The sequence below is a fragment of the Takifugu rubripes genome, chromosome 3 (genome assembly GCF_901000725.2).
Source record: "Takifugu rubripes chromosome 3, fTakRub1.2, whole genome shotgun sequence".
Classification (NCBI taxonomy): Eukaryota; Metazoa; Chordata; class Actinopteri; order Tetraodontiformes; family Tetraodontidae; genus Takifugu; species Takifugu rubripes.
Genome location: NC_042287.1, coordinates 14,072,086 through 14,089,478, shown reverse-complemented (window position 1 = coordinate 14,089,478; position 17,393 = coordinate 14,072,086). Strand labels below are relative to the sequence as shown.

At 44.8% G+C, this 17,393-nt stretch overlaps 1 protein-coding gene across 2 annotated transcripts in view; it reads left to right on the top strand.

The window, feature by feature from the left end:
- Positions 1-946: 946 nt before the first annotated feature.
- The window catches only part of LOC101077772 (acid-sensing ion channel 1), a 28,467-nt gene continuing 12,020 nt past the window's right edge, over positions 947-17,393 (top strand). For both annotated transcript variants that reach the window (XM_029833887.1, XM_011602633.2), the window contains exons 1-2: positions 947-1,890; positions 4,204-4,399. In XM_029833887.1, coding sequence (XP_029689747.1) covers positions 1,529-1,890; positions 4,204-4,399 — 558 coding nt within the window. In that variant the 5' untranslated portion in view covers positions 947-1,528. The remainder of the gene's footprint in view (positions 1,891-4,203; positions 4,400-17,393) is intronic.

The following is a 17,393-nucleotide window of genomic DNA, read 5'->3' as shown; positions in this document are numbered from 1 at the left end:
ATATCATTTTGTACTGAACTATTGAACTCAAACTTGATCATGACTGTATTTATTTAAAGTTATTTTACAATAACAATATAAGATGTGGTCCCACTTATGTCGCCCTATTACCCCCTGCATTTTACGGTGGTAATTTGTCATTTATTATCTATTATTCTAATGTACACGGGAAAACGAGAAAGGTTACTTGGTCCAATTTTGCATTTTTTTGATGCAATAATTTCTATCAATAATTGTATCAATTTGACAGGATGAGTAGATTTGTGACTTTTGAAGAATTAATTAAATTGGACCTTAGTGGCAACCGGCAACCCATGAATGAATCATTCCGAATGTGTGGTCATGATCTTTTCTCCTAAGAACAAAAAGAAAACCTCTAAACTGTCAAAATCCTCCCACAAAGGCAGAAACACGAAAAAGAAAATCCGCATGAGTCAGATGCTCATACAAATAATTCAACAGTGAGGCGTGTGTGCGTGCGTGTGAGTGTGTGTGACAAGACAGCTTCAAAGCCACACACTTTTTTTTGCTTTTCTAATAATAATAAAAGACAACAGTGTTGACACATGAGGTGTCGTTTTTTCTACATTAATTCCATGATGACGCAACGCCGGACACTGACACAAAAGAGAATCACTGAATAACAAAAGTAGTGTAAAGGACGTTTGCCCAGACGTGACATCATGTCCTCAGACGCTGAAATTGCATCATGGGAAATGTCGTTTTAATGTAAATATCTATGTCAAAATATCGGAGGTGCTGCTCGAATTTGAACTTTTGGTTTTATTCGTCTTTTATTCGTCTGTCCACTGCGGAGCAGCGTGATGATAAATTGTTGGTGTTTCCCTTTAAGGTCTAACATGTTACACTAAAAGTCCCTGAAGGAGTCTCTCTCGCTCTCTTCCCCCCTCTCTCTCTCTCCGCTCTCTGAAACTACATTAACTCACAGGTGAGCAGCAGATCGTTGCTCCTCTTCTGCTGTTGTCAGAACAGACAGACGAGCTCACGACTGAGCACCGACCACATCCACCGACCGCTCCACTCCCGGACCAAATAATAAAAACGCCTTCGAAGTCAGCGGATCGGAGACGACGCGCAGATCAGGAGTAACTCACACAAGACAGCCGAAGTGTGGAAACGGTCTTGGTTCTCTCCAGCTTTGCTCTTCTTGCTGGCGTGAAGAAATAGCGCGCGCTTCATTGACTTGAGCCCCAAAACGCGCAGCGGACCCTGGATCAGACTCTCCACTGACCGCAGCGCCTTATCTGAAAATTATTTTCTAGTCGTGCCTGTCTGACTTGTTTTTATAAAGAGCAGGGAGAGACCTTGAAATGTGTTTGCTCCTGTCCGCTTGAGTGATGGCGACCGAACTGCACCAAGTCCAGGCGGTGATCTCACGTTTGCGGCTGTCGGGAACGCGTCGGTGACGCGTCGGTGACCTGGACACCTCCGCTTCCTTCCATCGCGAGTGATTTGAAACTCCCCTGACCGGTTGGCATTTAAACAGAGCTTGTTGCGCGGCAGCAGAATGGATCTCAAAGTAGAACCCGAAGACGTGGACGCCAGTCGACCACCACCCCTTGAAGTTTTCGCGCACACTTCGAGCCTGCACGGAATCGCTCACATTTTCACGTACGAGCGCGGCTGCATCAAACGCTGCCTCTGGCTCCTGGTCTTCCTGGGCTCGCTCGCCTTCTTGTTCTTCGTGTGCGTGGACCGGATCCAGTTCTACCTGGAGTACCCGCACGTCACCAAAGTGGACGAGGTCGCGACCCCGGTCATGGCGTTCCCCGCGGTCACCTTTTGCAACCTGAACGCGTTCCGCTTCAGTCGCGTGACGCGCAACGACCTGTATCACGCCGGTGAGCTGCTGGCCCTGCTCAACCAGAGGTGAAAGCTTCAGAAAACACTTGTTTTATTACTTTTTTTTAATGCAAATAACGTCTTGTTTAAACAGTTTCACATTCTAAGGCGACAGGTGATGATGGATCACGCTGGTCTTGGTACAACTACAACTATTCACTGGCCACAGTAATACTTCATCTCTGTCACGTGGGTTTCACAAGCCATTTGCTGGAGTTCAGTTCAAAAATTGGCTCAAACAGTTGGACAGAACTGCAAGTTAACTCTTAAAAATGTCGTTTGAAAATTTCAACTGGAGCATCGCTAAAATATTTCCAGTTTTCATGCTGTTCTACATCCAACGCATGTTCTTCTGCATCCAGGCTGCTCCTGAGGCTGGGTGCTTCTGCTTTTAGCAAAATCTTGAGTATTTGCCCCACTGCCATCGATTCCGCCTCACCGAGTCGTCGAGCTCTCTTGGTTTCTACCTGGTTGAGTCATTCTCTGTCTGGAGAGCAGGCAGCTCATCCTTGAATGATGTTGCCATTTGTCTTGGTCGTGCAACTCGGGATAATGAGTTGGCAGCAGAATCAGGGACGGACAAGGAAGAGGAGAGTCTCTTTCCTCTGGTTGCAGTTTGTCGTTTTAATCTGCTTGTCTTAAAAAGGAACAAATCCCATCCCATTTTATCCATGTTTTTCTGAGTCAATAACAAATTTTATATAGACGTTTTTCCCAATCTGTGAAAATGCAGAGCATAATTAGGATCAGACACGTTGCAGCCCAAGAAGAGAATAAAGAACAAACTCACGGAGCAAAGCTGTGACTAATCCTGCTTTTGAACACTGTTTGTCAAACAGGTTGACGTCCCTGTGGCGCTGTAATAATGTCGAGAAAAGCAGAGGTAATTAACAAATCGGAACTTTTTGGGGGCCAGACTCCAGCGAGGAGCGGTCTGCCAGGTGTTTTACAAATTGATGTGAACCCCTGAACGGTAGCGAGTCACGAGAAGGTCGGGACAGTGCTGACAACCTTTTTTTTTAAAAATATTTCACATTTATAATCTCTGTCGTGAATCTTTAATGAAGATTCCAGGATGTTAAAATTAGCCTGAACTATGTTTTCATGCACAGCAACATTCCACATTTTTGTGCAATATTGCAGCGTGTTAACACTGTGTTAACATGCTAAGAGTCCAGTAGCCACACACATCTTATTCAGAATATCCTCTAAATCTGATTATGGGCCTTAATCAGAATCAGATCTGCACGTAAAAATGGTCTTCATGAACATTGGTAAAGCTTGGAAATCAGAAATACTGCGGTTTCCTGACAATGGTTGACTGGGAAGTTCTTTCAGACTGAAGAATGCTGATTTTCGCAGTACCATTCTAAACTCTCCCTCTGCATCAGGGGCTGCAGGAGGACACTTGGCCGCTATCCGCAGTCAGAAACGAAAGTGCTCGTGGCACCATTTAATATGACTCTCCAGCTGCATTTGGATGGGTCTGAGAAAAGCCTCCTGGATTGATATTTAAACTCATGGCTCACCAAAGTGTCAGAGTTTGCTGATTCCATCAGCTGATTCTTATGGGATTTTATCTCGTAAGTGCAATCTTGGCAGGTTTGCCTGCTCTCCAAACAGAGGGGAGTGGACGTCTCTCTTCAATTAAGTTCATTCAATTAGACAAAAAGACTTGGCTCAATGCTAATGCCACATAAATACCCCAATGACTATCAAATGACCATGTTCAGCCAACTATAATTAATGTTAAATATCTATTTGCTCTCATTTAGAATGGATTGTGGCACCAAGGTTTACTATTTATGCCACTAAATGCCATTCTTGTTCATGCATTCTAATAGAAATACATTGACAAAGAGATCAATAAAGGTCCACATTTCTGTGAAAGCAGTGGCAGACTTCTATAAAGCATTTCTTCGGATGTGGTGTTTTGGAATAAAACCTCAAAGCAGTCTGCTCATTGGCGAGTCCATTAAAGTGGTGACATTTTTAATAATAACGCAGTGGGAAACCGCAGTGAGGGTGGAGAGTGGGCGCATTTACAGCGTGAGCAGATTCTTGTGAGCCAGCAAAATTTCTCAGCCCAAGAAATGAAGCTTTTGTGTTGCAGGCTGCTGGTGTGAAACCAGACAGGTCCAAAATGAACGCCGAATTATCAATAAAGCTGCGGCACCGGTAGCCATCTTTGTCCTCTGTGAACATTTGATTTTTGCTTGAGTTTACCTATCAACTTATTTATATTTATATTTCAGATTACAAAGTAAAAATTTAGGGGCTAAAGCCTCATTTATTTCCGTTAAATCCTGTAACTGATTGATCCTCACTTTTCTGTGCCAGGTACGAGATCCGGGACATCCACCTGGTGGAGGAGAGCGTTCTGGAGAGCCTCAAAGTGAAAGCGGACTTCCACAATTTCAAGCCTCGACCCTTTAACATGCGGGAGTTCTATGACCGCACTGGCCACGACATCAAGGACATGCTGCTGTCCTGCCACTTCCACGGCACCGAGTGCAGAGCAGAGGACTTTAAAGTGGTGAGTGTTCCCCATCATTACCATTATCAACATCAATTAGGTCTGTAGCACAAAGAAATCTGTTAAATGAATGGTGTCCTGACGTAACAATAAAGCAAAAAAATAAATAAAAAAGTGTCTGCACTTAACTGGGATTGACTAGTGGTATATTCCTGATAATGGAGGGGGGCTAGCACGCGCGAACCGAACCTGATGACACCTGCTGCGCTTCCCCTCCTGCTGCTCTGTATCGGGAACATTTGTCACAGCACGTGTTACTGTGTTTGTCTCATATTCCCCAAAGTGCAGGCAAACATTTGCGTTTCCTGACGTGCACAGCTGCATTCCCGATTGGTTCCTTCTCAGCGATAAAGTCGTGGTGGTTTTTCCTATCAGCCCTGCCTACAACAACATCAAATCTGTCCCTGCTAAATGATAAATCATTGTTTTGATCTGTCTATCCATTCAGTGGAATCCCGGAGGCTGTGTGCAAATGTTTGCCTCCATCTTTCTCATCCGTGCACCCATATCCTTTCCTGCTTCAAAACAAGGCAGCAGCAGAATCCGTTGTAATGAAAGATGGCTGGATTGTTGCAGCGAGGACGTGCCTGCACTCGGCTAAAGAGGGGAAAAGGAATTAAATGCACGAAGGGGAAAGAATACGTACAAACACGATGGAGTAGCACAATTGAGTTAGAGGAAACCAATAAGAGGAGATGCAAAACATCCAGGCTGCACTGAAATGTTTACATGTCATGTGAGGTTTATATTTTTAATAATCATACACAATAGATTTGATGATATTTCTGAATATCTCGTGATACAGGCTGAGCAACAGGACCAGATAGCCTCATTTTAGCTATGTAGCAATGTTATAAAGATGACTTTCAATATTCGGATTTTTATTTTAATACGCCGTGAATATTGTGACGATTGTGATGATAAAATCTGATAGTTGTAAAACTTAACACGGGTTAACTGTATGCATTTAATTTGCACACTTTATTTACACGTACATCCCAGGTCTGAGGCAGAATTTTGCGTGAAGTAACGAAGCTGCTAACGGCTATCAAAAGTCACAGATGGTCACCCAAAATGTGTTTTAATGTTGAATCGAAACATTGCCTTTTCTCTTGAGCTCTCCACATTGAGCTCTGTGGGCCACCGTACCATCGGCCCTGACTGATGCTTTTCCCCGCAGCGGTTGTGTCTGGCTGTGACGCCTCAGCCTTAAAGCCCCACTGCTGCAGCTGCCGCTCCCGTCCTGCTGGATGTGGGTTTTAATTTGGGGGCGACACATCAATCATTCCGCTCAGCAGCCTCCAGTAAATACATGGGATCCAGCTTGATGGTAGTTCTCCCCTGCCTCTCTTCGTCTGACGTCTGTGGAGGAACTTTTTAGAGCCGCATGCATATTTAAAGGTGTTCAATAAAATGTTCGGAGCGTGGTGCGATAAACACAGTCTGGATCTGGACAAATGTGATGTTTCTCGACAAAAGAGGAACAGCAGAGTCATTTTAAAAATGCATGACTCCAGCCACAAGTGGCAAGATTCCTACTGTTCAGCTCATTCATCATATCATATATGAAGCCTGAAATAAAGGTACAGAAGCCCAAAATGCTCACAGAGGGCCTCGCAATCAGCTGGTGACTCGTCCAGGGGTAACTTCAGCTCTCCCTGCAAAAATTGTCCCAAATTGCCCCTGGGTGCGAGGGAGTGTGTAATTAATTCACCTTCATTTTACATCACATGGAAGCACATAAAGAGCTTCTGATGGTTCTTAATTCCCTTTCTTTTCTAATTAGTGGACGATTGTTGATATGTTTTTTGACGTTCCCTTTCCCACTCCTCCCAGTTCCACTCAGTCCACTGTAAGTTATTTTTCCTCTCTTTGAAGAGAGCCACGACGCTCTGTAAATTCTTCGGCCGTGGCTGCAAAGGCTGAGAGGTGCTTCCCCTGGAGAGGTTTAAGACCTCTCTCCCCTTCCCTTCACTAATTCCCTTTGTATTCTGCGCAGAGCTCTAGAAAACTGGAAAAGGCGCTTTCCTTTGAAGGCCGCCTTTGATGCACTGCATTGTTAAACTTTTCATTGTTTCACTGCAAAGTGCTTGATGAATAAGGAAGGAGATATATCCCAACTGACGCTCCTTTGTGGAAAAGATCAAAGGAACAAAAAGGAGAGGCTGTTAGGGAAATGTTTCGGGCTGCTCGTGTGAATTGAATTCAGAATTAGTTCACAACCAAATGGACGCGATCGCTTCCTCATCCTCTTTTTTTATTATCAAAGATTTTTACAGAGGGAACGCTGACTCTGAAAAAACAGGCGGCACCTGTAGAACCTCCATCGGTCTTGCTGTCATGACAACACAGTCTAATTTTAATGCAATAAGTTGAAACAAAATGCCACTTTGCCATAAATCCTAAAACTCCAACCAGACCAAAAAACAGGGCAGAAATGTGTATCCCTATTTTTAAAGATATTTCTGTTCTATTCCTGGATCCAAAGTCCAAATGTACTTGCTTACTTGCTTACTTGCTTACTTGCTTGCTTGCTTGCTTACTTGCTTGCTTACTTGCTTACTTGCTTGCTTGCTTGCTTACTTGCTTACTTGCTTGCTTGCTTGCTTGCTTGCTTGCTTGCTTACTTACTTACTTACTTGCTTACTTGCTTACTTGCCTACTTGCTTACTTGCTTACTTGCTTACTTGCTTACTTACTTGCTTGCTTGCTTACTTGCTTGCTTACTTACTTGCTTACTTGCTTACTTACTTACTTACTTACTTACTTACTTACTTACTTACTTACTTACTTACTTTTATTCACCATAAACTGTCTGCACTTCTATAAATCAGTCTCGCGTGAGAGGTTATTGTGTGATGAAAGGGATAACCGTTGTGGAGAGCACCCTGCGGTCCCTCTGCGCTCGCTTCCGCCGCGTAGGAGAAGCATCTCCGCTAATTGGACTCGGAGGTATTTCCTCAAGTAGACGACAAAGTGCGCCCACTTAAGCGCAGCAGTGAACTGCAGTCAGCGGGAACAGAACCAGCGTCTCTGATGAGCTCTTCTGGTCCGATTGCCTTTGTTGCCAGTCAGACTTGGGCTTTGACAGCGCTACCCCGGGAACCGGCACACGTTCCCAAACCTCCCGACGCACTGATATTCTGACAGCTGTGTCATTATTTCTGTAATCTGATCCCTGCTGTCATGTCTGAGGGGGGCAACATACAATTTGGGTTTGAGTGTTCGACGTGTAAAACACGCCGGCAGCAGGTAGAAGAGTCACATCGCCTCCTCGTAGGTTCCTGAGCAGACAGGGAGGCTTCATGTTTCCACCCTGCAGATATGACGTCCACAAGATAGGAAATGTAAAATTGATGTCCTTCGGAAAATTGTAGAGCTGGTAGTCTGCCGACTACCCAAATATATCTGCCTGAGGGGATCATGACTTGGACTCTTGTCTGGGTCATGTGGTCTGTAAATACTGTGGGATAGTAGTGGAAGGGCGGGTGGTCGGTGGTTGGTGCTGCACAAAAGCTGCTTATTTCAGCACTGGGTGGAAAATAACCCCATTACCATGTAGAACACGATACCTGTGTGGCTGTTTAGCATTTCCCCCACAAACAATGAAGTTTAAAGGGATATTTAGAACCTGCATTTCTCCATTGCTCCTGTGTGCTTGGCGGCTGCCGTCCATACTGCCCGGCTGCATGAGGGTCATCTCAGCAGTTACATCATCCTCTCAGCGCTTATCTTCCTCTTTACTCTTCCTCACCTCTTAAGTATTTTTACTTTGCCCCCCCCCCCCCAGCCCCCTTCATCTCCACGCTTTGCAGCGAGCCCCACGGGCGTGACAGACCTCATTTTGTTTTCACATCGCGCTCTCACCTCCCTCAGCAGAGCTTCCCTCCCTCTCTCCTCCGTCCTTTTGTTCTCCTCTCCCCTCGCTTCCGCAAAACTACTTGATGGAGAGGAGACGCGATGTGAAGATCTCAAACCTTCCGCACCACGCAGGGGACAAACATCTGAGGGCATTTAGAAGATTAATATTTGCCCCCCCCCAGTGCTGAACACGGAGTATTTAGTGCTGACCGTCTCCTGACAGAGGGCCACTGCAGCCACTTTACCCAGATCAGCAGGTAAACGCCGGCGTCTCATAACAGAGAAGCTCCATCAGCGGCGTCAGCGGGAGAGCCGGGCGCAATCTGACCGAGCACATTTTTAAAAACTTTGATAAACATTTATGCCACTCACCCCAGTGCAGATTAAACCTTCACAGGTAATCTTTAAAGCTGTTATAGTCAATCTCTTACACTCGACAGTGTGAAACTACCCTTTTATGAGCACACACACACACACACACACACACACACACACACACATTAGGCAAGATTCCACCAGTCACCAGTGGATTCCGCCGCTCCCACTTTTGGAACTGCATTTGAGCCGTCACAATCCCTAATAACGTAAAAGATTCATTGCAAAGCTATCAGTGCTAACATGGATTTTGGCTCTTTGTTTTATTCCTCCGCCGCTGCGCCTCTATCGTTTTTATTCATTCATTCATTCATTGTGTTTTTTTAATGAGGGCCAGCTCACAGTTAGTTTGAGTTTCCACTTAGTTTGAGCAAATCAGTTTGGGAAAGTCTCAGAACGCTGATGAAGTTAAAGAAAAGAGATGGTGTAGGATGACACACATCCAAGCAAGTTGTGGGAGGGACCCCGCACTTAATTAAATATCTAAATAAGATTCCGATTTTAAATCCAATGTGGCAAGATGAGAGAATCCACACCATTGAGACAAGACAAACCACATTTTTAGGAATTTTAGGAGAAGAAAAAGAAAATTTATCGAGCATATTTAAATGCAAGTTAATAAAGTACGAACGAAAAGAACGAAATAAGGGGGCAGATTTGTGGTACAGGAAGTGGGAGACGGATGTTTTCCCCTGGAGATTGATTGTCAGTGATCACCAGTTATTTTAGAACACTTCTGCACCAGCCAATCTTTCCAGTGCTTTAACTTTAATGTTCACTTCAGTAAACTGCTCATCTGAAAGCCCTGAGATATCCTATCCCACGCCGTTAAAGGCTATTCAGCCGGCATCTCCATGACTCCAGCTGGTTTCTAGACGGATCAGTAATGCAGCTCAGGCACGCTCTATTTGCCCAGGCCTGAGAGGGGGAAACACTTTTTATGAAGATATTTTTGACTGGGGAAGAAGTGGGTGGGGGGTTGGGGCAGAGTCGCTGCAGCTGAAAATAGCTCGGGATGGCTGCTCTGTTGGGCCCATGGTTTATTCATCCAGAGGATTAGTGCAGGTGAGCCGAGGGCTGGTCTCTGCATCGAGGAAGGCTGGGACAGCTCTGTCAGACCAGCAGTTGGAGTTCAGGAGACCTCAGAAGGAAGCCAACAGGTATTTCTAGGAGTCTGGAAACCCTGCTAGTGGGTATCAGATGATACGGTCGAGTATTACTCAGCTGAAGCGCCTTATAGAGGGTTGTAGTTTGAGATACTATCCATCAATTCCAAACAAAATGAGTGATGCCCATTCAAGCTTCAACTAAAAGCTCTTGATCAGCATATTGTTAGGAAACCTTTCTCTTTCTATACCTTGTCCGTCCCAGGCATATATAGAAGCAACGGCAACATCTTACTCCAGAGTGATCAGTTCAATGTGTTCGAGTTTCTTGCACTCAAAAGCTTTTCTCAGTCTAATATAGGAATTTTTCTGATGATATATGGTGAAAAATCCTGCACAAAGGCCTATATTTCTGCTAATTCATCAGGCGTACATTGAAGCACTTGTATGTTTTTATAAATAAATCCTAAATCCTCTTTTTATGCGACAAAACGCAACCTTGAAACCAAAGCTCAGCAGTTTGCATATTTCACCCAGTAGGGACGTTCTATTCTCTTAATGGAGTGTAGATGCAGACTAAATGAGACATTAAACACAGGGGGAGAATGGATCGCAGGGAATTTAAGAGGAACGTTTGGGGGAAATTTTTTTTGAAACATTGATAAATGCAATGGCAATAACCCTGCCTTGTCAGGGGCCGTGCGCTGTAAACACAGGTGAATTATGGCAGACAAGCACTAAGCTCCTGTAGACAAATAAGGCTGCCAGAGCAGTAACAACACTGGCAGAGGAGGAAGAGGAGCAGGAGGAGCAGGAGGAGGAGGAGGAGGAGGAGGAGGTTTCAGCTGTAATTGTCTTCAGGAAATTCATTTGTGCAAAGAACCTGCATGGACAGACGGGAGAGATGAGGTCGGAGAAATGGACGCAGCGCCGGGCGACGCCAGAGAGGACAGACGGGAGCGGTTGTCACGACAGTTGAGCCAGAGGATGCTGCAAGGACTGTATCGTCTCCGTAGGTGTGAAATACGGCACAGACGTGAACCCAACACGGCATGGAAAGAACTGGGGGGGGGGGGGGGGGGGGGGGGGGGAGCTGGGTGGCAATAAAAGGAGCATTGATTCATATATTTCCTGATTTTTAATGTCAAAGAAAGACGAAGACGCGAGGAAGCGAAAACAGACAAGTGTTAGAACAACAGCAGGAGGCTGATTAGTGTTTCCTGGATGCTTTGTGTTTTTACATCAACCCCCAGACTGACATTACCATCAAAATGACAAAGATAATCACTTAACCAGCAGCGGCGCTGACTCGGCCTGCAGCCCGAGCAGCAACGTTGCTTTCAGACCCCGTTTAGTGTCTGTGGGAAATAACAGAAGCAAGAGTTTACTGAGGCGTGTGGACTCATGTGTACCTATGGTGTTTGGTGGATCTGTAGACACCTTGGCTCTGGCCTGTGCACGCTGTGGTTACACAACACCGAAGCCCAGAGATGGATTGAGAGACATTTAAACTCTGACAGCAGATCTCCAACTGTTCAATACCTGGGAGTAATTTCTGACATTCATTCATGAGTTCATTAAAAATGATCGCCTGAGAAGTAAAGAAGGTGTTTTTCATTAAGTGGGGGAGCGTACAGCCTGCTGTGCATCGACTCCTGCTCCCGACGAACTGCTCTGACGGCAGACTGGTGCCAGATGTGGGCATCTGTTCCCGCATCTGCTGAAGGTCACGTATCATTGATTACTCTGGGTGGGCACAACATTTACTCCTTCATGGCAAATAATGGGTTCTCTGCTGCGGACTGAAGTTGTTCTGCTTATCGGTGTTTTGAAATTACGCACAAGTGACGAAAAACCCCACAGCTGCAGAGTTTGATAAGAACATGGATAAATAAGTTTTCTGTGCAATTAAAATCTTAGAAGTGCTGCACGTTTCTGGCAGGTGTCCCCGGCCGGCGTTATTGCTTTTCAGTGGGACATTTTTGACTTTAAAGCTTCACCAGAGGGATTCACAGTGCACGTGCTTCATGAAGAGCAGGGGGAAGAGAAAAAGGGCATCTGAATTTAGATCCACTTAGTGATGTCATCGCTAAAATCAGGGCTGTGGCCGCTTGGACAAATTTTCTGTCTCATCCAGCACAGAGTTTTTACTTTTCCCACACAGGCATGTTTATTATCGGAATCATTGATCACACCTTTAATCAAAAGTAAACCGTGTAAATGCGTCTTCCTGTTAATAATTAGGATTTATTACAAATGTATTATCTGAATTAATCTCAATAGATGGATGGGGTTTTGAATTAGATCCAGACAATAAGTAATGCATAAAATATTTAATATCGGACAATAGCAGATGGTCCGGTTGCCCGGGTATTCTCATCCATACGTGAGGCTGCAACATGGTATCTGGGGTGGGGGTGGGGGGGTGGGGGGGTAGAGGAGAGGTTGACCTTTACATGAGGAAATCTGAAAAGCACCAGAAGCACCAGCCCACCGGCAGTCTGTACAGGCAGCAGGAGGAGCAGCAGCAGGCTACTGGTGCATGGCTCTCAAGCTCGGAGACAATTTAGGGTGTTGTTAGTGCCCAAAACCCTCTGATGAGACTCGTGCTCACAGTCTGTTCCATCTGCTGTAGCCTGAGCGTACGCCAGTGCAGGTGAGGAGGGAGCCACATCAAGGTAGTCATATATATGCTACATCTTTGTATATAGAATCCCTTTTGCTGACGATTCACATGTTTTAGAACAACATGAAGGTCTGACTCTGGAGAATTCTTTATTACTATATTATTATTACAATCACACGCTCATTAAAAAGCCCTGTGGCCATGGTAACCACTTAACTATACAACTACAGTTAACAAGGTAATTCTTCTAATTAGGCGACTCCTACTCCATTTTAATGTGCAGGTGTAGGATAAGTAAGCGTTGAGTCAGACCAGCTGAGTGGGTAAAGGAATCACTAATGGGGTTTTATTTTTCTGAAATCTGAACGCAGAGTCCGAAGGAATGGGCATTTTCCTCCGCTTCACTCCCACACACGCAGCAAAGTCATGATGCAAGTCTTCTGGTAATGAAACCAAATTAAAGCCATCACTCATGCGAGCGTTATATGCACTGGGCATGAGTTAAAAGCGGCATTAAACGCCGTAAGTGATGTTCAGAGTGGAATGGAGGACATCAGTCAGTGCTAAGCGAGGTGGCGAATGACAGTTATATCTGAGATATTTAATTGGCTTTGCTTGTTGTTTACTCTGGGCTGGTCATCCACCCCCCCCACCCCTCCCCCTCTGTGCTGATAAGTGGAAGGATGCTGCGTCCGGAGCATCTCGACGTCCTCTGGTTGACAGGGACACACCTGTTTAAACTGGCAGCAGAGACTTATTATTCCATCCTCGGCCTCCTCGCCGTGCAGATGCCTTCGCCTTCCCTGCTGACCCTGGTGGTCAGTCTCCTCCTTCCCCTCAGTGTCCCTGTGTTCTTCATGCCTTTATGAAGTCCTCACTCAAAAACCCTCTTTTTTAAGTGAAAAATTATTAAAATAGACTGATTTCCCGCTTAGATTTTTGACTGCGTTCAGCCATTTTGGTATTTTTTTAAGCTCTGCCAGGTCCAACACCTGCGTCCAATCTCAGATGTTTTTGGCTCAGGCTTTGGAAGGATACGCTGCCGTTTCCACTGTGGACCGGTGCATGATGGATGATAATAGCCGTGTAGTCGGAGCGTGAAGCTCACCGATAAACTCAAAGAAGAGAGAGGGTCTGCACCTCCTGGGGCGTCCACGCAGCCCTACGCGCCGACATTATCGGCAAAAATAGAAACGGGAAAGGTGTTGGATCCTCTCGCTGAGTCGAGTGCTTTCAGTTATTTCAGTACCTTTTCAAACTTTTGACAGCAGAAAGACAGATAATGACCGCGCCGAGCTGACGGAAGCAGCTCCGCTGGTGTCTGAGCCGCCAATTAAAAACGTTTAAAGACACCAGAGTTGAGCTGAGTTTAAGAGTTCCAGCAACTTTCCTGACAGGAATTCTTTTGATCCTTTGTCAAACTCTTAAAAATGCTTTTTGCACTCATTTTGGCTCAACTTGTGGACATTAAATGTGGGTTTTACATAATGTAAAGTATGTTTAAGAAAAATTATGTGCAGGGAGAAAAAAATAGCTAATTACAAACTGTGAATAACTAAAGACAATAACCTCCTTATGGAAGGCCACTGAACAATCAGGGCATTAGTCCTCATACTTGGAAATTAGTTTGGGCCCAATGGTTCCACTCATTATTATGCCATTGTTGCTTAGAAACGAGGGGGTGATTAGGTGCGAGTGTCTGTAAGGAGTTATCAGCGCTCTATGTTATCACCTCTGACACCTAATTAAGGACACTGTTGTTTTAATTATACACTGATATCAGCCAGAGGAGATAATTTTGAGTGGCATTCGTTATGTCCCCCATTAGCATTTAAAGACAAACAAATGAGTTTCAGGGTGTGAATCTGGGCTGCGCAGGTTCAGATAGAACTAGAGGAGCCGTGATGCACAGGAGGTCAGGTTATATGTTGAGAAATAATAACTATCTTCTCTGATCTATCACTTCAAATACAAACACAGCCCTTACGTTAAAGTCCGATGGTTCTGACGGGCCCTCTATTTAGCAGAGGGGTTTCGTTTCATTCCTGGTTCATCAGCGTGCACAGATGGAGCAGGTATAAGTAGAGAACTTCACTTGTTATATATGTGCTGCAGAATGTTTTGTGTCTCTTCTTTGGCTTCATCTCAGGGTTATTATTGTTTTGTCCAAATGTATCTTGGCTGTTGCTCTGGTTGTCTTTGGAGAATAAAAAATGGGGGATTTCTAACCATCAGAGCCTCGAATTGCTGCTTAATTACTGTTGCTTGATTACAGGCTGTGGACAGAGAGGTGGAAGTAGATGTTAGGGATGGATTTATTCTCTCTGTTGCCTCTATTTAAGCCTCATGTTGAAATTGAGATACAGGCAGAGGTTGGCGAAGGCAGAATTCATGTCAGTATTCTCGAGGCACCTTTTATTAACTCATCATACACGACAAACACAGCTGCTTTACACAACAGGCAGGATTATCAGTAGTCCGAAAAGATATCAGCTATTTTCATGGTGGCTTTCTTGTGAGTATTGTAAAATATGTTTTAAAAAATAGGAGCATTCATTCTCATTAAAAGTTTCCAGGTCACAGTAGCAACGTTGGCCTGATAAAGAGGTGGTAAATTCCTGATCCTTTTCCTTCATCGACTCTCCTCACCCTCTGTTTTCTCAGGGGGGTTCTAGAATGGGCCTTTTTTTAATTAAAAAAAGGAGTAATTGACAAAAGCCCAATCGTCACTGATACAAATCAATTTCATTTTAAGAGAGATCACCTTCCCTTGGATTCATCATTTCCATCCATCTATTCCTTTTTTTCTGTGTAGTTTGGAATGATTTTGCTCATTTTCAGCAGCCTCGGGTTATTTTTGAATTATTTTTTTTTTTAAACAGGGCCTGGACAATTCTGCCCTTTTATTTGGCTGTCATTCTCTCAAACCCACATTCAGATCTGGGCCATCTTCGTTTTCCAGGACTCGTCTTGTTAGCCTTCACATCAGACTGTTTCTGGCTTTAAGCCACCAGCAATCACAGCCGTCCCGAATTGCTCTGATTTAACAGCACACATGTGACTTTTGGGCTAAAAGCGAAGCTTCCTTTGCTTGGAATTAACCTGCTTAAACGGCTCTCTGTCATCATATGTGGAGGCTAAACAGTCAGTCCCATGAGAGCATAAAGTGAAAGTATTTGCCTACATCAAATTAGTTTTGATTTCATAGTCTGCAGTCTGATTTTTCATCCTGGTTCAAAACTTTGCAACTCTAATGTTTGGACTTTATGGAAGGAGAGATCTAATAAGCGCCCCATATACGATGCTGTTTGTCACACTGCTGTGGCGGGTGGGTGCATATTTTCTTCCACTTTAACTCTGTTATTAGGTTAAAGAGATCTGAAATGTTAGGATTTTATTTGGGGGATGAACACAGGCAGCCGAAAAGGTCAATATAAGAGTTTTAATGTGTCATGACAGCCGTTAAATAACAGCAAAGACCACAATCCCTTTCAAATGCAGGTCAGGTGATCCATAACATGAACTGATCTGCAAATATTAAGCAGACTACAGCTGTGTATGTGTGGTTTTCAAACTATTGCAGACCTTTTCACGATCCTCGCCCAAGCCTGTGTTTACAGAGTGAGATGAAACCTTCTATCCCTACCTCAAACACAGAAGACAAAGCGTACAGCACATGTTGCTTTTTAAAAGACCTGGTGGCTCAGCTGAGGCCAGTCTGGACAAACACAAAGAAAAAAGAATGAGGGTGGCGTCCTTTGTTCCTGTGGACGAGCATTTCCGTCCAGCTCTGTGTACAGAGGGCAGGTTAACGCCACGGCTCATTTCAACACAATAAATAGGAGTCATGATAGCACCCTAACAAGGAAGGTTAGGACACCTGTCTGTACATTTCTGTCTTCCTTTTCTTTCCCAGGACGCAGCAGGGTGTGTGTGTCCAGTTCTCAGTGTTGACTAGAGGAGTCACTGTAAACACACCAGCCCTCCTGTCCTCCTACGGTACACACTCACATACCTCTGACCATCCAAACAGCATCGAAGCTTTTAACACGGCACCAAAACTAACGTTGATGCAGATGATTCAAAGAAGAAAAACTCAACCTTAACGTTTGGCTGACGGACAATTCCTAGAGTCAGATTATTGTTTGGCAACCTGCTTCCCGCAGAAGCAGTAAAATCGCTCACACGGTGCTGGTTTCCAGCCTCCTGGCGAGAGCTGAAGACATTGATTCTGCTGTTCACAGCTTCATCATGTCCCCGTCCTCAGCCTGCAGTGTCCTCCGCTGGTCCTCATCTCCCACCGCGAGTCTTTCAGAGGCGGCGCGGTGCGACCAATCAATGTGGTTATAGACAAATTGGAAAGTTTGGAACTCACAATGGCTTACATCTTTAGGCCACGTTTACTCCGGAGTTGAGGGAGATGAGACACAAATGCGTAGGAATGGATAGAAGTGGAAAGAATAAAGCAGGAAGTGCCTGGAGAGAACCTCTGACGTACACATACAACCCACAAAAAAGCCATTTTTGCACCTCATGCATCTGTAAACGTTGCCGCTGAGTAATGCTGAATGGTTACTACTTGCAATGGAAAAGGACCTGCTCTTCTTAAAAGGAAGTAAAAGTGGTAGACCAGGTAAAGTGCTGTGGAAAAGCACCGCATTATAGTGTGCTAATAGAGTGAGCCCAGGACAGAAGCCTGGCCCTTCTCCAGCATTCCAGCAGCCACAGACAGAGTAATTGATTGCCATTACAGTGTCTGAAGCTCAGCTAAAATTATGCTCTGTTATTAAACGGCTCTTTGGTGGCTCCGTCTCCCCTGCAGAGGATGAGAGAGTCCAGATAAACAACCAGCTGGAAGCGACTGTAAATCCCAGTAAGGCCGAGAGGAGCTGCAAGGTCAAGTGGAACCTCTGGAGGGAGGACTCGCCAAGGACTGTTTCGCATTGTCTCCCTGATTTCACACCTCGGTGTTATTGCAGAAATATTGATTCTACCCACTTGCAAGAACTCTTCCTCATTTAACTGT